Source organism: Hippocampus bargibanti, linkage group LG01, assembly GCF_051943395.1.
Source record: "Hippocampus bargibanti isolate YZ-2025 linkage group LG01, ASM5194339v1, whole genome shotgun sequence".
NCBI classification, from domain to species: Eukaryota; Metazoa; Chordata; class Actinopteri; order Syngnathiformes; family Syngnathidae; genus Hippocampus; species Hippocampus bargibanti.
The window spans coordinates 23,045,529-23,068,087 of NC_142734.1; the positions used below are offsets into that span (position 1 = coordinate 23,045,529).

General features: G+C 43.1%; 1 protein-coding gene across 4 annotated transcripts in view; it reads left to right on the top strand.

Annotated features, from left to right (window-relative positions):
* Positions 1-784: 784 nt before the first annotated feature.
* The window catches only part of troap (trophinin associated protein), a 51,044-nt gene continuing 29,269 nt past the window's right edge, over positions 785-22,559 (top strand). For all 4 annotated transcript variants that reach the window (XM_089004177.1, XM_089004168.1, XM_089004152.1 and 1 more), the window contains exons 1-5: positions 785-1,085; positions 1,347-1,435; positions 11,252-11,459; positions 11,531-11,921; positions 21,685-21,797. In XM_089004177.1, coding sequence (XP_088860303.1) covers positions 1,383-1,435; positions 11,252-11,459; positions 11,531-11,921; positions 21,685-21,797 — 765 coding nt within the window. In that variant the 5' untranslated portion in view covers positions 785-1,085; positions 1,347-1,382. The remainder of the gene's footprint in view (positions 1,086-1,346; positions 1,436-11,251; positions 11,460-11,530; positions 11,922-21,684; positions 21,798-22,559) is intronic.

Sequence of the window (22,559 nt, forward strand, 5' to 3'; positions counted from 1 at the left end):
CAAACAAAGTACCGCAAAATGCATTGTGTGTCGCTTTCTCGGACAGGGGTGTTCCAAACGTGACGTCACGTGGGGATCGTTATCAACTCAAAAACAAGACTTACTTAATATTCAGCGCGAGTCTTAAAACGTAAAATATAGCTATATACGGTGGAATCTTTGTAAAATACGCTCAGTAGAAGTCATTTGAAGTGATTTTACAAATTACGGAGACAACTTGTCCGCAGGCATCGGTTGTCCTTGAAGGCTTCTTGTCAGCTAGCATGAGCAAATGCCGTTTCAGAAGGGCTAATATATTACTTGCTACTGCTATATGTGTAACTATAGTTCCTTTTTAGCATTAAAAAGAGGGTTATTGCATTGTTGGTGTTTACATTTTGACAGAAGGGACTTTTTATGAATTTAATCATGGCTAAAATGAACATTTAGGGCTTCTTGTCAGGTAGCTGAAGACTTGGGATTGGAAGAGAGAGAGCATGATATAGAACGAGAAAGAGAAAGAGGGTGAGAGCATGATTTCATAGAGAGAGAAAGGAAAGAGAGAGCGAGAGCGTGATGTCATAGAGAGAGAGAGAGAGAGAGAGAGAGAGAGAGAGAGAGAGAGAGAGAGAGAGAGAGAGAGAGAGAGAGAGAGAGAGAGAGAGAGAGAGAGAGAGTGAGAGACTGTATAGACAGAAAGAGCATGACGTCACGCGAGGCTAAATGTCCTTCCCCTCAGTGCCGTGGAGTTGTTTATCGATGAGAATCGATGAGAAGGTTTCTTCAGCCGTCATCTGTACAAAAGTGAAGGTTTCGAAACCTTCACTTTTGTACAGATGACGGCTGAAGAAACCTTCTCATCGATGGACCACTCCTGTACGACTGAGAGCTTACACAGACGTGGAGTTGTTTACGCAACTCCGTCGCTCATTGGTCAAAGGAATCTGCTACCGAGTGATCCCTGCGGTGATTGGCTCATAGAGCTCCAATCATAGCCAATATCAACGCGCGGTAGATACAAATAGCTGTTCGTCGGGGAGAGTTTGAGACAACTTGTTTTTTTAAACTGTCATCGAACTAATGAAAGCAAAACCGAGACTTCTTAGGTAAACAACTAACGTTTTATATTGTAGTAGTGTTTGTTTACCGTATGTGCTAATATTGAGCAATGTTGTAAATCCACTGTCTACTGTACTACGAGCTAACGGCTGTTTGACCGTAAGATCATTTGCCTGCTTGGAATGACAACCAAATCGCCGTTTTTGTCTTCTAATTACTTGTTGTATCGTAACATTAATGAATACCGCGTCATACATCAACTTGGGTCAATAGATTACTCAAATGATTTGTTTTATTTCATTCTCCAGTCGTTCTCCACTGCTCCGACGAACACAAGACACAGTATGGACGCATCTCCCCCAATTCTTCGTGCACAAAAGGAGGATTACTTTAAGAGGTAAGAGGCCAATTATTATGCACCACGAAAATCTGAGTAATGTTTTACCCAAAATGAAAGACTTTGAAGAAATAAGTGTCAGCGTTACGCAGTGAATAGCTTTCTGTCATGACGTATGTGTAAACCAGGGGTGGGCAATTATTTTTTCCATGGGGCCACATAAGAAACATAAAATATTGTGGAGGGCCGGGCCAAAAGGCTGAACTCAATTCTGCATAATATTAATTGTATTTTTTTTTGAAGCAGTAAATAGCACTGTTTTGACAAGCTGGCAAGAGTATATATTAAAATTAAGCAATGAAACTAAATACCAAATAAACTGAACAAATGAGGTTGCCTTACAAAAATTTATTCATTCAAATTTCTCAATACAATACGTCTGTGTAAGCTCTCAGTCGTACAGGAGTGGTCCATCGATGAGAAGGTTTCTTCAGCCGTCATCTGTACAAAAGTGAAGGTTTCGGACGTTTCGCCTCCTATCCAAGAGGCTTCGTCAGCGAACTAAAGTCTGACTGGTCGTATCGGCCCCATTTATATATCCCTAATGTCCAGACATGGTGGCGCCGGACACAGCTATGATAGGTCCCTACTCTCAGGTTGGAGGGGGCAGGGGACCCCTCTCTGTGGCCCCACTGATTGTTCCTACATTCCTGACTAACGACTGGCCTATTACCCCCACTCCCCCCGGTATCACCTCATCAGCATAACGACCCTCGTCAGCATTGCGAAAGTTGCCTAACCTGTTTTGCCTAAGCAGGCTATTGTATGAACGATCCAAATTGAACCTCACCCCACCAGACCGGTTTAATGAAGGATTTTGTTGTTTTATAAGAATCGCTTCTTTTACCCCCCTTTCAAACCATCTATGTTCTTTCGCTAAGATTTTAACCTCATTGTCGTCAAATGAGTGGTTGCTAGCTTTTAGGTGCAAATGTACTGCCGATTGAGGTCCATTTATATTATCCCTGCGATGTTGATAAAGTCTTTTTTTGAGAATTTGTTGAGTCTCCCCAATGTACTGCTCTTTACAATTTTCATTCTTACAATGTATGGAATAAACTACATTACTTTGTTTTTCATTTGGTAGCCTATCTTTTGGATGCACTAATTTTTGCCTTAACGTATTTATCGGTTTGAAATAAGTAGGAATTTTATGTTGCCAAAGGACTCTTTGTAATTTTTCAGAAACTCCTGCAATGTACGGTACTGCTACTCCTCTCCTTTGTGAATCTTGAGAATTATTGGTTTCGTTCGCTATTCTTTCTTTCTGACATTTGTTGAATGACCACTGAGGGTACCCACAGTTAGTGAGTGCTCTCCTGATATGTTTTGACTCCTTTTCTCTACCTTCAGTGCTAGTTGGTATTAGTTTAGCCCTATGCTGGAGGGTTCTGATAACTCCTAGTTTATGTTGTAAAGGGTGGTTAGAGTCAAAAAGTAAGTATTGGTCAGTGTGCGTAGCCTTCCTAAAGACTTCTGTTTTTAGCGCTCTGTCCTCTTTTATAATTACTTTACAATCCAAGAAGGCTAGTTGGTTCTCTTGAATGTCCTCACGAGTAAATTTAATGTTGAAGTCTACAGAGTTGAGGTGATCTGTGAAGGATTGAATTTCTTGTTTCTTAATTATGACAAAAGTATCGTCCACATATCTAAACCAGTGTCTAGGTTTTGTCCCCGGGAAGGATGTGAGGGCCTGTTTCTCCATCTCTTCCATGTAAAGATTAGCCACTATGGGTGGAACTGGTGAGCCCATAGCACAACCATGAATTTGTTTATACATTTTTTCCCGAAATTGAAAATACGTAGTATTAAGGCAGATTTCTAATAATTGGCAGATGTGATCCGGTTTAAGTTTGGTTCTTTCATGCAGAGAAACATCCGCCAGCATTACCAACCAACGGAGCTAAAATAGTTTTTAAATATTTGGCTACATTGTATGTAGAGGAGTCAATGCTACAAACAATGGGTCTGAGGGGGAACCCTTCTTTATGTATTCTTGGCAGGCCATAGATACATGGCGTGGCCTCTCCCGGGTATAATCTAAAATACATCTGTTTGTCTATATGTTTTCCTTTCTCTAACTTTTGGAGACAGTCAATCATTTCTTTCTTGTATCTATTGGAAGGGTCCCTTTTTAGTTGCTCATTCGTGTTAGAGTCACTGATTAACCCAGGGGTGGGCAAACTTTTTGACTCGCGGGCCGCATTGGGTTCTAAAATTTGACAGAGGGGCCGGGCCAGGAGCATTTGGAGGGAGTGTTTGGGCCGGAAATACTCTGAACAAGTTATGTCCATAATTTATAAAATCACTTCAAATGACTTCGACTGAGCGTATTTTACAAAGATTCCACAGCATATAGCTATAGTTTACGTTTTTAGACTTGCGCTGAATATTCATGAAGTCTTGTTTTCGAGTTGATGACGATCCCCTTTGACGTCACATTTGGACCGCCCCTGACCGAGAAAGCGACACACCATGCATTTTGGGTACTTTGTTTGGTCTGAAAACTTTGTGTTGATCCGTGTCGATGGCGAAATTAAAAGGAAAACGCATAAATAACGCGATGGTGAATCGTTGTGTGTTGCACCAAGACAACTATTTGGTATTCGCTGACACAAATTCCCAGCTGACAAATCAGCCCATTTCTAACGGAGCTTGGGCACCATCTTCTGCATTTTCTGGGTGCTACATTACTGTCATTGGCGGCTCGAATTGATATGGGAGGACTCCTTGAATCAATTGCAAACATTTATGCTTTCCTCTTCAGAACTATTTGAATCATATTCATAACTGGATGAGTAACAAGAAAACATCTTCTCCGAACTTGAAGCCATTGTTTTGATTCTCGATCAAAGGCAAGACGTCTTGGCGTGACGTCACGAAGTGGGGGGTGGGACCTTCTGAAACTGACCATTTCCGGATTCATTTTGAAGTCATTTTTATTGGTGTTTTTCATTTAACTAAAAATATCAGCCTGCCTGATTTGGGTATTTTAGATGCTATAAAACATTTTTCTGATGTCAGTGGGAAACAAAAACAAAACATGGTGCCGGTTGTCCTTTAAATGTAGTGTGTATAAACCTCATAGCACAGTAAGAACACTACAACCCAATTTATTAACTGTCTTTCAAATGTGAAAAATATCCCTGATTAGTTAATAAATTTGTCTCAAGGAATATGGCGTTTACATAGTATTTCGCAGATACTTGGAGGAGAAAATGGAAATAGATTAAAATAACGTGCACTGTGATTTACCAAGATTGCGTCTGTTTCCATCGAAGGGGCAAAGTTAAAGAAATCAACATTTATTGAAAAATGGAATCACTTTCAACATTCAAAACATATTATTACACAACGAAATATTCAAGCTCAATGATACCTACTTGTGTTAAATTCCACCAAATCATAGAAGGTTTGTCCTGACCGCGCGCTCAACAAACTCCTCACAGACGCCCTCGCCTTCACGCGCAAACAATACACGTGTACCGTCGCGGAGCACACGGACGTAGGCTACCTACAGTTGAAATTTGCATACTCGGCACGGCAGCCAATCAGAAGCCTTCTTCTTTCTTCCGGACTTTATCAATCGTTATAAAGTCGTGCAATTGCATATCATTTTCCAAAATAGTTGCACAGAACCTCAGCCCAGAAGAAAGATTCAAAAGAAGCTAACAAGATATGTGACGCTACAAAACGTAAATTTACATTAAACCGTGACTGTAAAGTGTACGTGAGACTTATAAAAGGGGCTTAGTGGCTCGTAGAAAGTAATGCAAACGTAGCTTTGTGCACCGCAATGACAATCGACAACTGCAGCAAAATCTACAGCCTTGTACATTTACCGTAAATTAAGCACAGTAGCATTTGTAGTAGGTGCATTCTTGATTTAAAAAAAAAAACTATACTTTGTGACAATGTTTTTTAATGTGATTAGTTGTCTCATTGTGCTTCAAGTTGTGAAAAACGGGGCAGGCAACTTTTCAGTTATCTGCCCTGTTGTTCGCTAACTTTTTGTCATGAGTTTTAGAAACTGTTTGCATTATAATTTGGGCAAATTCGGCGGGCCTGATTAAAAAGCCTACCGGGCCGTATGTGGCCCGCCGGCCATGTCTGGATTAACCTATTTATTTTGTCTTCATAATCCAATGTGTTGAGGAGCACTGTGCATCTGCCCTTGTCTGCTGGCAAAATAGTAATATTTTTGTCTTTTTGTAGAGTAGTTAACGCCTTTCTCTCTTCTAATGTTATGTTGGACGGAGGAAGTTTGGCACTACTGAGAAGAGCTGATATTTTAATGCGTAAATCATCTGCCTCTGCATACGAAAGTTTGTTATTTTTAATAGCCGATTCAGTAGCTGTGATATAATCTATTGTAGGTATAGTTTTAGGAGTCACTGAGAAATTTAAACCTTTGGTAAGTACCGCCTTTTCTGTCTCTGAGAGATCTCTGTCTGACAAATTTTTGATCCAATTCTCCCTTGCAAACTGTTCATTCCTAATTTTACGCGTGTTTACCAGAAGCTGAGATTGTTTCAGTAAAAGTAATTTTTGAAATTTATCCTTTTGTCTCTCTTTGGTTTTGCTGTGGTGCCTCATATAACCGGATTTAGTAAATTCACACACTTCCTGATAGATTTTGTGGGTAAGTTTAGTTTGTAATCGCTAATAATAAGTTTCTATTTCTGACTGTTTGTTTTTTATCTCTATGTTAAGTCTCCTAATTCGCAAATTTAGAATTTTCCTAGTATAATTTTGTTGCATTTTATCAGCTAAGTATCCGGGTTCCAGGGGTGCTTGCTTCAAGCATTTAGGAATTAACCGGCTCTGTCTACATCTAAGATTGAATCTGAGGTGGTTCTTTAAATCAGCTAATTTAAAGGTGGCCTTTTCTAAGTTACGTACCAGCAGAAGGATGTCTCTCCCAAAGTTGGCAGCAATACGTCTGTGTAAGCTCTCAGTCGTACAGGAGTGGTCCATCGATGAGAAGGTTTCTTCAGCCGTCATCTGTACAAAAGTGAAGGTTTCGGACGTTTCGCCTCCTATCCAAGAGGCTTCGTCAGCGAACTAAAGTCTGACTGGTCGTATCGGCCCCATTTATATATCCCTAATGTCCAGACATGGTGGCGCCGGACACAGCTATGATAGGTCCCTACTCTCAGGTTGGAGGGGGCAGGGGACCCCTCCCTGTGGCCCCACTGATTGTTCCTACATTCCTGACTAACGACTGGCCTATTACCCCCACTCCCCCCGGTATCACCTCATCAGCATAACGACCCTCGTCAGCATTGCGAAAGTTGCCTAACCTGTTTTGCCTAAGCAGGCTATTGTATGAACGATCCAAATTGAACCTCACCCCACCAGACCGGTTTAATGAAGGATTTTGTTGTTTTATAAGAATCGCTTCTTTTACCCCCCTTTCAAACCATCTATGTTCTTTCGCTAAGATTTTAGCGATTTCTCAATACAATGGTAGACAAAATATTAACATTTTTTACTATTTGTGACTCATATTAGTAAACATATTCTGTAAACGGTAAGTAAGAAAAAACAGTAGTAAACATATTTCATTCACTTCAAAACACATTTTGAGTTCCATATACTGTTGGATAGTTGTGTAAAGGTTCTGAGCATTTTAAAGACATCACAATATTGGCTTTTTGCACCAAACATTAAGCAAGATACAACATATTGACTGTCACTGAACTGTGATTTTGAGAAAAAGTGTCCCAGTTCATTGTTATCTGGTACCTTACAGTAACATGCCTACATTTGTGGTCTAATTGCCTCATTTGGTGTTTCAATGTTCATTTTTCTTGTTCAGTGAGAGAAATCTAATCTCTGCTGGGCTTTAACAAGTGCATCAAAGTCAGGCTGAATGTCTGAAGTGGAGATGCGAAGCACAGCTGACAAATGATCATCAGTGAGAGAGGACCTGTACCTGGATTTTGTAAACTTCATAATTGAAAATGTTTGTTCACAAATGTAGGTAGAGCCAAAGAGAACAAACATCTTCTGATTATGTCTCCTAATGTTTGGAAAGTTCTCCTCCTTGAGAGAAGAGTAGAAATCCAGCAGAGATCCTGACTTAAAGTGCTCTGCCAGTACTCCATCAGATTGCAGGTCAATGAGTTCCAGCTGAACATCACTGGGTGCATCATCCACACTGAAGGTAAAGGGAGAGGAAATCATTTGCATTTCATCCTCCGTTGTTCTTAGATCCTCAAATCGCCTTGCAAACTCACCATGCAATGCTCCTAACAAGGATGAGTACCTGCAAAGGTTATCAGCTGATGGTGTGACTTCTTTCAGGGTTTGCAAGTGAGTGAGAGTGTTTCTCTCCAGTTGTCTTGAAAGAAACTATCTTTCTCATGAAAGCCTTCACCAAGCTGTGCATTTCATGTACAAAAAAGGCCCTTGCCTTGCAGCTTGGTGTTCAGTTCATTCATCAGTGCAGTCACATCAACAGCAAATGCGAAATCTGCCATCCAGACCTCATCTGCAAACTCTGGGATGACCTTGCCTTTTGTCTCACAAAACTTCTGGATTTCTGGTTTCAGATCCCAGACTCTTTTTAACACTTTGCCCAGGCTGAGCCATCTCACAGAAGTGTGGTAGCCAATGTCACTGTGCTCACTCTCATGCTCCTCCAGAAATGTGACAAACTGTCTGTGATTCAGTGCCTGCGCCCTGATGAAGTTAACTATTTTAGTAACAACATGGTTAATTTTTTAGCACTGATTTGCACAACACCTTCCTGATAGATTTTGTGGGTAAGTTTAGTTTGTAATCGCTAATAATAATGTTTCTATTTCTGACTGTTTGTTTTTTATCTCTATGTTTGGTCTGGTAATGTCAAATTGTAGTCCTTCAACACGGCGATAAACTAAACACACAGCTTTACCTCTAACTTCAGTAAATAAATACTTCGCTGTCCAATTTTTGTTGAAAATTCTACATTCAGCATCTACCTTTCTTTTTTTAGCCTGAGCAGACATTTTTGAGGGCGAAAGTCGTCTTCTTGTGATTCAATCGCGCGCATGTCTTGATAGACGCATTACGTCATTATGTGCGTGAATTTAAAAAAAAACATTTCAGAATAAAAGCAGTGCAGCTTTAGCCCATGAATGTTTATTTTGAAATTTCCAATTAACCTTACACTCACGGTCAGAGTCAACCAAAGGTATGTGGCCCGGGCCATACAATGCCCAGATCTGTCATACGGGGCAGTCAGTGCCACGCGGAGGGCCGGATGTGGCCCGCGGGCCGTGCAATGCCCAGGTCTGGTGGAAATTCTCAGTCGTACAGGAGTGGTCCATCGATGAAAAGGTTTCGTCAGCCGTCATCTGTACTTCTTAGAAGGTGTTGGACGTTTCTGGTTCTGGTGAGCCGATAGCACAACCATGAATTTGTTTGGAAAATTTCTCCCTAAATTGAAAATGCGTAGTATTAAGGCAGATTTCCAGTAATTGGCAGATGTGGTCCGGTTTAAGTTTGGTTCTTTCATGCAGAGAAACGTCCGCCAGCAGTCTCATCCTCACCACTGAGACTGCTGCTGGGGTTGGGATAGATGTGAAGAGAGAAGTCACATCGTAAGATGGCGATGTTTCCTCAGGTTCCAATATGAGGTCTTTGATCCTCTCTACAAACCCTGTGGTGTTCTCTACGTGAAATTCTGTGTTACCAACCCACGGAGCTAAGATAGTTTTTAAATATTTGGCTACATTGTATGTAGAGGAGTCAATGCTACAAACAATGGGTCTGAGGGGAACCCTTCTTTATGTATTTTTGGCAGGCCATAGGTACATGGCGTGGCCTCTCCCGGGTATAATCTAAAATACATCTGTTTGTCTATATGTTTTTCTTTCTTTAACTTTTGGAGACAGTCGATGAGAAGGTTTCTTCAGCCGTCTTCTGTACAAAAGTGAAGGTTTCGGACGTTTCGCCTCCTATCCAAGAGGCTTCGTCAGCGAACTAAAGTCTGACTGGTCGTATCGGCCCTATTTATATATCCCTAATGTCCAGACATGGTGGCGCCGGACACAGCTATGATAGGTCCCTACTCTCAGGTTGGGGGGGGGCAAGGGAACCCCTCCCTGTGGCCCCACTGATTGTTCCTACATTCCTGACTAACGATTGGCCTATTACACCCACTCCCCCCGGTATCACCTCATCAGCATAACGACCCTCATCAGCATTGCGAAAGTTGCCTAACCTGTTTTGCCTGAGCAGGCTTATGTATGAACGATCCAAATTGAACCTCACACCACCAGACCGGTTTAATGAAGGATTTTGTTGTTTTATAAGAATCGCCTCTTTTACCCCCCTTTCAAACCATCTATGTTCTTTCGCTAAGATTTTAACCTCATTGTCGTCAAATGAGTGGTTAGTAGCTTTTAGGTGCAAATGTACTGCCGATTGAGGCCCACTAGTATTATCCCTGCGATGTTGATAAAGTCTTTTTTTGAGAATTTGTTGAGTCTCCCCAATGTACTGCTCTTTACAATTTTCATTCTTACAATGTATGGAATAAACTACATTACTTTGTTTTTCATTTGGTAGCCTATCTTTTGGATGCACTAATTTTTGCCTTAACGTGTTTATCGGTTTGAAATAAGTAGGAATTTTATGTTGCCAAAGGACTCTTTGTAATTTTTCAGAAACTCCTGCAATGTACGGTACTGCTACTCCTCTCCTTTTTGTATCTTGAGAATTATTGGTTTCATTCCCTATTCTTTCTTTCTGACATTTGTTGAATGACCACTGAGGGTACCCGCAGTTAGTGAGTGCTCTCCTGATATGTTTTGACTCCTTTTCTCTACCTTCAGTGCTAGTTGGTATTAGTTTAGCCCTATGCTGGAGGGTTCTGATAACTCCTAGTTTATGTTGTAAAGGGTGGTTAGAGTCAAAAAGTAAGTATTGGTCAGTGTGCGTAGCCTTCCTAAAGACTTCTGTTTTTAGCACTCTGTCCTCTTTTATAATTACTTTACAATCCAAGAAGGCTAGTTGGTTCTCTTGAATGTCCTCACGAGTAAATTTAATGTTGAAGTCTACAGAGTTGAGGTGATCTGAGAAGGATTGAATTTCTTGTTTCTTAATTATGACAAAAGTATCGTCCACATATCTAAACCAGTGTCTAGACAGTATATCATTTCTTTCTTATATCGATTGGAAAGGTCCCTTTTTATGAGTGTATGAGTGTAAGAATCACTGATTAACCTATTTATTTTGTCCTCATAATCCGATGTGTTAAGAAGCAATGTACACCTACCCTTGTCTGCTGGCAAAATAGTAATATGTTTATCTTTTTGTAGACAACACACAAACACCCTTAATAGCTTCCTTGTTAAGGATGGTAGCAATGGCCGACTTAGCGTAATGGCACTGGGACGCTAAGTCACACAAACATACACCTTGTTGTTGTTTTTCGATGATCTTCTTCTGCTCGACCATCATTTTCTTTTGTGTCTTCTTCAATTTAACATTAGCCTGCGGTGGGGTCTTTTTCGGTCCCATAATAGCAAAAGTACTCCACTCGATAACAAACCACGTCCGCACTCAAAGAAAGGGGGTGACGAAAACTAGTCTGCCAGCCACCGTGGCGCTGTTCGACCGTCTGGTTCGGTGTTCTTCCGCCGAAAACTCGTCCGCCAGCCACCGTGGCGCTCCGTGTGGTTTGATTTGTCCGCCGAAAAGTAGTTCATCAACCAAGACTATATGCTCGCAAATTTAATGTTCGTGAGGCGAAACGTTCGTGAGGTAAAGCGTTCGGAAGCTTCGGTATCACTGTACATTTCACCTTACCATCTTTCTGCTCAGGGTGAAAAATGAGAACAACAAGATGCCACTGGAACCACAGAACTCGAAGCTCGTATCAGTATTCACACCGCAGCTTCCTGACAGGAATTCAGAGAACCAATATCTTGTGGGGAAAAACATCACACAGCCAAGAATGAGCAGACTACCCGTCTTGGTCAAGGCCCACCAACGTCCTCCAGCTGCTCAATGGGAAGAGAAACTCTTGGCAGTGAGTGTGTCTTTTTGATCATTTTGACATTGCATTATTTTCATTGCATTATTTTCTTATTTTAACTACAGGGGAAAGCCAAGAAGAAAAAGTCATGCAGCAGGCACGCGCCTTTCAGCACGTCTCAGCACAAGAGTTTGAAGAGAGACGTTGTATCTTTACAGTCTAAAAGTGGTACTCAAACTATACGGGCTAAAAACAAGGTTACGATAAAAACCCACAAGTCAAGAGAAACACCTCAGCGGTCCGCAGCTGTCTTAAAAAGCACAATTGCAGCAACAAAGGACAAATGCAGATCTCCCAGAAGGGCCTCTGGACGGTCGAACACATTAAAGACTGAATATGTTGCGGATCATCCGAGTTCCTCCTCGACTGTCTACTTGGATAACAAGAGCCATCTCGGTCTCAAAGATCACTTGAGAAAAGAGAACGTGCCGGATAGCCTGTCATGTCATTCGTTTTGTAAGTTCACCACCCAGATTTGCATGCAACAACCTTACTCATGCACTGTGTCTCATTTGTGAAACGTTTATTTTTGCTCCTAATGTGATACCTCGACTGACTACCGCTTTAGCTAATGAACTTTTCGCCTTACGAACGTTAAAGTCGCGTGAATATAGTCTTGGCATATGAACTCTTTTTCGGGAAACGCACGGAGCGCCACAATAAGTGATGTGTCGTTCGCGAACAAGCCAGTTCTTAGAACTGGATCTCTGAAGTGAACGAAGAGAGGTGGCTTCTAACAAGGAGCTGGAAATGGCAGCCGACTTTTTTTGTCCTCTATTCCCTGCCCCCAGTCTTCGGTTGAAGCTGCATGTGCTGCTGCAATATCACAACTTCCATCCAATATGTACAACCCAGAGTTCCTTGAGACATTATGCAAAAAGCTATCAACCCAGCTAAACAGAACACAATTGATGAGGAACTGGTTAAAATGATAGCGAGTGATCATCAAGAGGCAACTACATAAACGACCATCACAAAGATAAATAAAACCACTTTATTTTACTGTACAGTTTATTTCTTTAATTACAATACAACAGCACATTTATTATACATAAAATAAGGTACATTTTGTGTAGTTTTAAGGCTTACTTAGTAGAAAATTGTTTGATGCGGACTTGTGAACGGATTATTCTCATTTTAATCGTTTCCTATGGGAGATTAATGTTTGGAATACACACTTTTCGCCTTACACATCGTTTCTGGGAACCAATTAAGTTCGTAAGCCAAGACATCACTGTACTTTACTTGCGCTTATCCTCTCCCTGATTTGTTTGACATAACTTTTCAAAATAATAATAATAATTAGTTATGCCTACTGCCTCATGGTCAAAGGTTGATTATCAGTGTTTTTTATTATTATTATTATTATTTTAAGATCCATTTCAAGAGTGCCAAGTTAAGTTTTGTTGCGGGTCACATTGTAGTTATAAATTGTGATGTCACGAGAGGCTGTGTCCTGGAGGGCAAATACATCCCCCTAAGATGGCTCCACCCAGAGAGAGTCTTGGCCCCACCTGGTGGAAGGCAGCAATTAAACCCACACACCTGCGGCTGATCAGGACTTGATTGGAAAGCAGGGCTCTTAAGGCAGAGAGCCTCTGAGTGTGCAGTTTGGGGAAAGACAAGCTCGATTGCTGTGCTCTGTGGAGAAGTTGATTGCTGCGTGGAACTCATTGCCAGTTGGGACCACACGACTGGACACTGGATTTGAACCTAGCTAAGGTGGCTAGGCTACATGACGAGGACGTCAAGGGGGGTGAGGCCTAAAGACTCTTGTAAGGAACTCCGTCTTCAGTTTTACCTCAGAAGAGACTTTATTTGGATTTAAGTATCAGAAGAGACTTTATTTGGATTTAAGTATCAGAAGAGACTTTATTTTGATAAGTATTGGAAGAGACACTATTCAAACCTTTGTTGCTTGTGAATTCCCCCTGGAACCCTTGATTAAAACCTTTTGTTTGTATCCAAACCTGTCGTCCATTGCACTTCTTGTCCCGTCCCGCTGAGAGCTAGCCTCTCATGATATCACATATGGTGGAGAATGTGGGCACTGGATAAGCGGTAGCAAGTGCATGGACATTTATGGTTTGTGTTATGTTTTTTCCAAATTGAAAATACCCTCAATTACAAAAATGGAAGACATTTTGAAAACCCTGCTCGCAAGTCAGGAAGCCCAATATCAGGCCAATTTGGCTCTCCTGGAGGAGCAAAGGAGAGGCAATGAACTGAAGGCAGAGTAATTGCTCTTGCAAAAACAAATGGCCGCCAAGAACATACCCCGGGTGAAGGCGGGGGATTTTTTTAGCCAAGATGGGGGCGACGGATGATGTTGAGGCGTATTTGCATACGTTTGAAGCAACCGCCACTTGAGAAAAGTGGCCCAAGCAGCAGTGGGTGGGATTGCTTGCACCCTTCCTGACAGGGGAATCGCTAAATGCTGTCCTGGACTTGACCGCAGACAGAGCAGAAGACTACGACCATTTAAAAGCTGAAATTCTCAGCAGACATGGGCTCACCAAGTTCGGGGTGGCACAGCGCTTCCACACCTGGACTTTCCAGCCAGACCAACCTCCACGGGCACAGATGCACGAATTGGCTCGCATCGCCCGGAAGTGGCTGGAACCGGAAAGGAGCACGGCAGCTGAGGTGGTCGAGGCCATTGTCGTGGATCGCTACTTACGAGCCCTGCCCTATGAGGCAAAAAGGATAATCAGTCAGCAGTCGCTGACTACTGCGGGTCAAACAGTGGCAGCGATGGAGCAGTACCAGGCCACAGCGGAGATGCTGCAAACGACCAAGAGGGAAACCGGCAACACACCCCCATCCCGGACTGAAATGGCCCGCCCAAAGTTGCCCAAGCCCGCCAAAATTGCTCCGGGTAGGGTCAGAAGTCCACCCAGGCAGAGGCGGACGCCCAGTGGCACCGAAACCAGACGATGCCACAGATGCGGAGAGACGGGACGCATCTCATGGCAGTGTGGAAAACCAGCGGAAGAGTCCATGCCGACCGCTGACTCTTCTAGTGCCCACCCTGCTCACTATGCCTCCCTCCTGGGGGGTAGTGAAAGCGCACTAACAAGACCCCCCACCTGTCCAGTGACGGTGAATCAACAGGATGTTGAAGCCCTGCTGGACTCCGGAAGCCTGGTCACCTTGGTGCGCCAAACGCTGGTCGATCCAACCAGGTTATCTCCGGAGAAAACCCTACCAGTCTCCTGCGTCCACAGAGACACCAGAGAGTACCACACTACGGAACTCACCATGACCACAACCAAGGGAATCATCCGCACGGTAGCTGGTGTGGTTGACTCTCTCCCTGTCCCCCTCCTGATTGGACGCGACTGCCCGGCCTTTCACCCCCTGTGGAGAGAAACACAGGAAAGACTGGCCCGACTGCCTCGGAAGGGGAGAGGTAAGACGCGTGCAGTGAATACTCAAGCCTCCCCCTCTAATTCACTCTCCCCAGCCTGTGCCCTCCTAGGGACAGCAAATGCACCACCGGAGACGGAGTCTGGCCCAGAGACCGCCTAGGAAACTCCAGCGCCAGAAAATCTCCCGGCGTCCAGTGGTGATGAGAACCCAGGGACCCAGAAGCTGCTTCCTCTAACAGGCCGGTATGGTACAACCCAATTACAGGATCCTACCTTTGCCAACGCCATGAAGAATGTGCAGGTTTTAGAGGGGGTAGTACTGGGGGAAAGGACAAGCCCCACATACCCCCATTTTGCGGTTGATCGGGGGCTATTATACCAGGTTACGAAGCAAAATGATGAAGTACGTGAGCTACTTCTTGTACCACAACCACACCGAGCAACAGTACTGGACTTGGCACACACCCACCTGCTAGGGGGACACCTAAGGGTGGAAAAGACAAAAGAGAGAATCTTGCAACGGTTCTTCTGGCCAGGGGTACATAAGGATGTCGAGAACTATTGTCATTCTTGTCCCGAGTGCCAACAGGTGGCGCCCAAGCCCACATACAGAAACCCGCTAATTCCCTTACCCATCATTGAGACCCATTTTCAGAGGCTTGGGCTGGACATAGTCGGTCCCCTACCAAAAAGTGCGAGGGGACACCAGTATATTTTAGTAATGATGGATTATGCCACCCGGTTCCCAGAAGCTGTCCTCCTCAGAAAGGCTACCACAAAGCAGATCGCAAAGGAACTGTTTGCTCTCGCCAGCCGGGTAGGGATCCCTAAGGAAATACTGACCGACCAGGGAACCCCCTTTATGTCCAAGGTCATGAAGGACCTGTGTGCCCTGCTCAAGGTCAAGCAGCTGAGAATCTCCATCTACCACCCACAGACAGATGGATTGGTAGAGCGATTCAACAAAACACTCAAGGCCATGATGAGGAAAGTTATCAAAGAAGATGGCCGAAACTGGGATCAACTGCTCCCGTACTTGCTGTTTGCCGTGAGGGAGGTACCACAGTCTTCTACCGGTTTCTCACCCTTTGAGTTGTTGTACTCTTACAGGCCCCGGGGACTGCTGGATATCGCCAAAGAGGCTTGGGAAGAGCAGCCGTGCCGACAACGTACCCTCATCGAGCATGTGGGGGACATGCGGGAAAGGATGAAGGCCATTTACCCCATAGTGCGAGAACACATGGAAGCGGCCCAATGACAGCAGCAAGCCTCCTACAATAGACCTGCCCAGCCTCGAGAGTTCAAGCCAGGGGACCGAGTGCTGGTCTTGGTACCAACCGTGGAGTGCAAGTTCCTGGCATCCTGGCAGGGGCCCTTTGAGGTCATCGAACGCGTGGGGGAGGTGAACTACAAGGTGAGGCAACCTGGTAAGAGGAAACCTGAGCAGATTTATCACGTTAACCTCCTAAAGAAATGGCATGCCAGAGAGGCGCTGTTTAGTTGCCTACCCCCCAGCGAGGCGAAGGAACCGGCCAGAGAAGACGTCCAGACGGGTCCAAATTTGTCCCCACACCAACGCCAAATGACCCTCGAATTGGTCGAGCATAACCAGGACGTCTTCTCCTCCATAGCTGGGCACACAGAGGTGGTGCAACATGAGATACGCACCACACCTGGAAAAACAGTACACCAGCGTCCCTACCGTGTGCCGGAGGCCCGTAAGGCAGCTATTCAAGAGGAGATACGGAAGATGCTGGAACTTGGAATAATTGAGGAGTCCCAAAGTGCCTGGGCAAGTCCGATCGTGTTGGTTCCCAAGCCAGACGGGTCAATACGATTCTGCAATGACTATCGGAAGTTGAATGAGGTGTCTGAATTTGATGCGTACCCGATGCCTCGTGTTGATGACCTTATTGACTCCCTGGGACAGGCACGCTTCATCACCACTCTCGACCTCACAAAGGGTTATTGGCAGGTGCCCCTGACCCCGGCATCAAAGGAGAAGACAGCCTTCGCCACACCTGAGGGGCTCTACCAATACACCAGGCTCCCGTTTGGTCTCCATGGAGCACCCGCCACGTTTCAGCGCCTAATGGACCGGATTCTCACCCCCCACAAGAGGTACGCAGCAGCATACTTAGATGATGTCGTCATGCAGAGTCCCAACTGGGAGAGTCACTTACCCCGAGTGCAAGCTGTGATTGACTCCATCAGAAAAGCAGGTCTCACAGCAAACCCGAAAAAGTGCAGGTTGGCATTTGGCGAGACCAACTACCTGAGGTACACTATAGGACGGGGGCTGGTGAAGCCTCAAGAAGCAAAACTACGGGCTATACAAGATTGGCCCCAACCTCTTACCAAGAAGCAGGTGAGGTCGTTCTTAGGCATGGCTGGCTACTATAGACGCTTTATCGCTGACTTTGCTACTATAGCAGCCCCCATGACAGAATTGACGACCAAAAAACACTCCCGATTGGTGAAATGGAGCCCAGAGGCCGAAATGGCCTTCGCCAATCTAAAACAGGCGCTATGTTCCGGTCCGATCCTGGTGGCACCAGACTTCAGCAAGGACTTCATGGTGCAAGCGGATGCATCGGAAGTTGGTCTGGGGGCGGTACTCTCGCAAGTACATGGAGGAGAGGAACATCCCATCCTGTACCTTAGCAGGAAGCTGTTGCCCAGGGAAAAGAATTATTCCACCGTGGAGAAGGAGTGCCTTGCCATTACATGGGCGCTGGAGTCATTGCGCTTCTATCTCCTGGGAAGACGCTTCACGGTGGTCTCTGATCATGCTCCTCTCCAGTGGATGGCCAGCAACAAGGAGACCAACAGCAGAGTAACCCGATGGTTCTTGAGCTTGCAGGCCTTTAATTTCTCTGTTGTCCACAGGGCTGGCAAGCGCCAAGGCAATGCGGATGCCCTCTCCCGAAGGGAGGCCTTCCTTCGCATCCTTCACCCCGCCGAGGACGTCGGTCTCAAGGGGGGGAATTTGTGATGTCACGAGAGGCTGTGTCCTGGAGGGCAAATACATCCCCCTAAGATGGCTCCACCCAGAGAGAGTCTTGGCCCCACCTGGTGGAAGGCAGCAATTAAACCCACACACCTGCGGCTGATCAGGACTTGATCTTAAGGCAGAGAGCCTCTGAGTGTGCAGTTTGGGGAAAGACAAGCTCGATTGCTGTGCTCTGTGGAGAAGTTGATTGCTGCGTGGAACTCATTGCCAGTTGGGACCACACGACTGGACACTGGATTTGAACCTAGCTAAGGTGGCTAGGCTACATGACGAGGACGTCAAGGGGGGTGAGGCCTAAAGACTCTTGTAAGGAACTCCGTCTTCAGTTTTACCTCAGAAGAGACTTTATTTGGATTTAAGTAGCAGAAGAGACTTTATTTGGATTTAAGTATCAGAAGAGACTTTATTTTGACAAGTATTGGAAGAGACACTATTCGAACCTTTGTTGCTTGTGAATTCCCCCTGGAACCCTTGATTAAAACCTTTTGTTTATATCCAAACCTGTCGTCCATTGCACTTCTTGTCCCGTCCCGCTGAGAGCTAGCCTCTCATGATATCACAAAATGTATAGTTATGAATGTTATTTCTAAGCGCCTTTCAAAATTCAAGGACATTGCAGTTGTGCTTTCAGATGGCCGTTCTGACGAATACAAATGTTTTATAACTACCTCTACATAGGCTACACCAATCCACTATTGTTGTAGCCTTTATTAGTCTCACAAAAGTGAGGAGTTTTGTGGTTTCCATTTTGCAACTTGTAAACCTCCATGAGGCTAAATCACGCTTTTGTGCTAATTTGTCTTTAATAAGAGGCAGAGACCATCATCATACAGGGACGTATTTAAGAAAAGATCATAGATCTTGATAGCGCCCGTCTGCAATTTTTAATATGATATTTATGGGATATGTTATGTCATGTCTGAGAATGGGTTTCTTTATGATAAAAATGAAGCTCCACAAATACATGATGGTATCTAATCAAAATATATTTATATTAATTATTTTACCGTAATATTTAGAATCAATTGGTGAGTTTTGTTTTGTATGAATGCTGCTGTGCCGATGACCATTTTGTGTTTGGGAGCCTTTATGAAGTTCATGGAGTTGCTTGTTCTGTTGTCACTAGGGCAGAGGTCCCCAACCCCCGGGCCGCGGACCGGTACCCGTCCGTAGGTCTATTGGTACCGGGCCGCGCAGAAAGAATAAATAATTTACATACACACACCAGTGACTTATTGTGGCGATCCCAAGCCCGGATAAATGCAGAGGGTTGTGTCTGGAAGGGCATCCCACGTAAAAGCCTGGCCAAAACAAACATGCCAATCAAACCTCTCAAGATGGAGGACACTGATTTGCTGTGGCGGCCCCTAGAACGGAAAAGCCCAAAGGAAAACAATTAGTCTCGCAGTGGAGAAACTGACATTTCACAGCAGCGAAGTGATGAAAGCAAGTGGAAAGGGAACAAAATACAGATGCTCCTGTCAAACAGCCACTCTCGCGGCGCCATCTTAAAATTAAAACAACAAAAACAAAATAAATAATGTGACACAACACAAAAGACACAGTCATTCTATCTTCAGCACTTTCTGCAGCCTCCTTGTTGTATGAAGCAGTTCTAGATGAAAGAGGAGAGAATCAAAGTGTGCTTTTCACCAGTGGATCAGGGACATTATGGTGGAATGTGCACGTCTGCTAAAAGCTAAACTTTGAAAGCAAACACCAAGCTGTAGCATCCATTGACGAAAATAAATGGTCTCACATCTCCTGCCCCACGTAAATCCGCATACATTCCAAGCCGCGACAATTCCACATATCCATCAGCGCTCTGCCATGACAGTCAAATGGCACCCACAGTCCTCCCAAATCAAAAACAGTGCTGGCATGTTTGTGCTGCCATAAAGGCACAACCGCTCAGCACAGGCTCCTCTTTGATGAATTTTGTAGCAAAAAATGCTGAAATTCTCAAAGTGACAAAAGAAAACGACAAGACAAAAACAACAACAAAAAATCAAGGCTCGTGAGACTACTTGGCTGTCTACTCTAGCACCATCTTATTATTTTATTATGATATTAGATTGGATGTACCTTTATTCGTCTTGCAGTGGGGAAATTTACATTTCACAGCAGCAAAGTTATGAAAGGAAGAACAAAATACAGGAGCTGCTGGAAAGGCAGCCACTCTCGCGGCGCCATCTTAAAGTAAAAAAATAAACAAACCAAAAAAGCTAAATGGCAAATAACATGACAACACAAATACACATTCCATCTTCAGCACTTGCTGTACCCTCTTTGTGACATGAAGCAGTTGCACTCCAAGAATTGGTGGATAACTCTTGAAACCTGACGTCTTGGATAATCCTTTGCTCAACTATTGATGAAGTTACTGCCAAAAATAGGTTTGCCAACCAGAACATTTGTGTAATATAAGATGACAGGATTTATTTTAGGAGATTATTTTAACCCCTCATTCGTTCCATTTTGCAGTTACACATGACCAGTTGACAAATAAACACATGATTTGCTTTTGTGGCCCACATAAAAGGATGCTGTGGGCCAGATGTGGCCCTGTAGCCTTGAGTTTGACACCAGTGGATTCAATACATGGCTTTTCGCAATCAACAGATTAATACATCGGCGTATTTGGAAGCAACGTGCAACTATAGTTTGGCCATCACATTGAGTCTACAGCTTTTCATTTTTGCACTGCCTCATTCATTGAATCATTATTCTCTTTATCCACAAACACAATATTGATCATATCTATCTATCTATTAGCTAGCTAGTTTTCTATCTATTTGAGTTATTCCGGGTTGAATGAGCGCTAGAACGTGCACAAAACTTATCCTGTGACTGTAGTGCAGGGGTCGGCAACCTATAGCTGGCGAGCAATGTATGGCTCTTTTGATGATTGCATCTGGCTCTCAGTTAAAACTAAATATGAATTTGTTGTACTAAGTTCATCCTGTCTATTTGATATCTAATTTAAAGCAGATTCTTTACTTACAGAGTGTCACTGACAAAGGCGGAAGTATACGCCCAAACATGTCAGGTATTTGAACACCTATGATACACTGTCTGTTCTGGCAGATTCTTTACTTATAAAGAATCTGCTTTAAATTAAATATGAATTCTCGCTTTTTCGCTGTTCATTTCCTGTTTGGGCGGCAGTTGGCGGAAAGAACAATTTTGATTGGATAATAGTGACCGTTGATGTTGAAACAAGTAAACAGCCCCTTTTAAGTAAAGCTCTTCTTCCTTTCCTTTTGGATTTTTCCTTCAAGGGGTCGCCACAGCGAATCAATGTCCTCCATCTTCAGAGGTTTGATTGGCATATTTGTTTTGGCCAAGCTTTGACATCGGATTCCCTTCCTGAAACATGGATCCAGAAAGTTGCCTTTTTTTTACCAATCCCGAGGAATGGTTAATTCATATTAATGATAAGTAGTATCACAAAGTTATTTGAAATAATACAATCTGACATTTTGTTGAAATCACGTGTGTGTGTGTTTGCGTGTGTGTGGCTCTCACTGAAAAACATATCTAAATATTTTACTTATTTGGCTCTCTTAGACAAAAAGGTTCCTGACCCCTGCTGTAAAGAGACCATGACAGTTTTGAAAGGCGCTTATCAATGAAATATATTATTATCAGGGCGCCATGATTTGAGCATAAACACATTTCATTTTGCCATCTGTTGCTTCATTGCAACCTGCCATTTTGGGAATATTCTGATTGCATTTCAAATGATAATTGTGGTCACGACTGCTTCATCGGATTTGACTTATGACTATTTGTTTTTTTTTTATATAAAAATACAAATAATTTCCACACAAAGGTGCAGAATTCCAGGCCAATCCCGCCTCGTTGCAAAATATCCTGCCTCAGGAGGGCGTGCCCGTCTCCAGCCAATCAGTTGCAACGCCACGCGCTCAAACTTTTGCCATGCATGTAAGTTTGTGGACTCGTGGGGTCGTTTCTTCTTGTTTTGGAATAGTTACACCTTGATTTTTCAGACTTGAAGTAACTATTTTTTAAAATAGTTTGACTGGTCCTTTGACACTGAGCAGCAATTTAGACATTCAAATTAGAGTTCAGACATTCAACCAACCACTCATTGATTGCCAGACGATATGCAAAAATGTGTCCACTCCGGTGCCAGGTTTTTTGTCATTGTCACTCTAATTCCAGTACCCACAAAATGTTGAGTTTTAGGACGACATAAACATTCAATGCAACATAAGAAACCTTAAACTCTCTTCTTTCACCTGAAAAAAAGTTAATTCCAAAGTTATATCAAACTTTTGATTTTTTTTATTTTATTTTTTTAATGAATTAAAAAAAATATTTGGTCAATTATTTTTTTCAAATATATTAAAAACATGTTGATTACTTTAGCAATTATTTTCTTAAAATAAATGTAAAAAAATGTGATTATTTGGTCAATTATTTTTTTCAAATAAATAAAAAAAATATAGATTCTTTGGTCATTATTTTTTTTCAAATAAATAAACAATGTTGATTATTTGGTCAATATTTTTTACAAATAAATTTATTTCGTCTATTTTTGTTCAAATGAATGATTTTGTTTTAGTATTTGTCAATAATTTTTTAATTCATTTTAAAAATGTTGATTATTTATTTATCAATTATTTATTTTCAATTAAATAAAAAATGTTGATTATTTGGTCAAATATTTTTTTTGAAATAGAT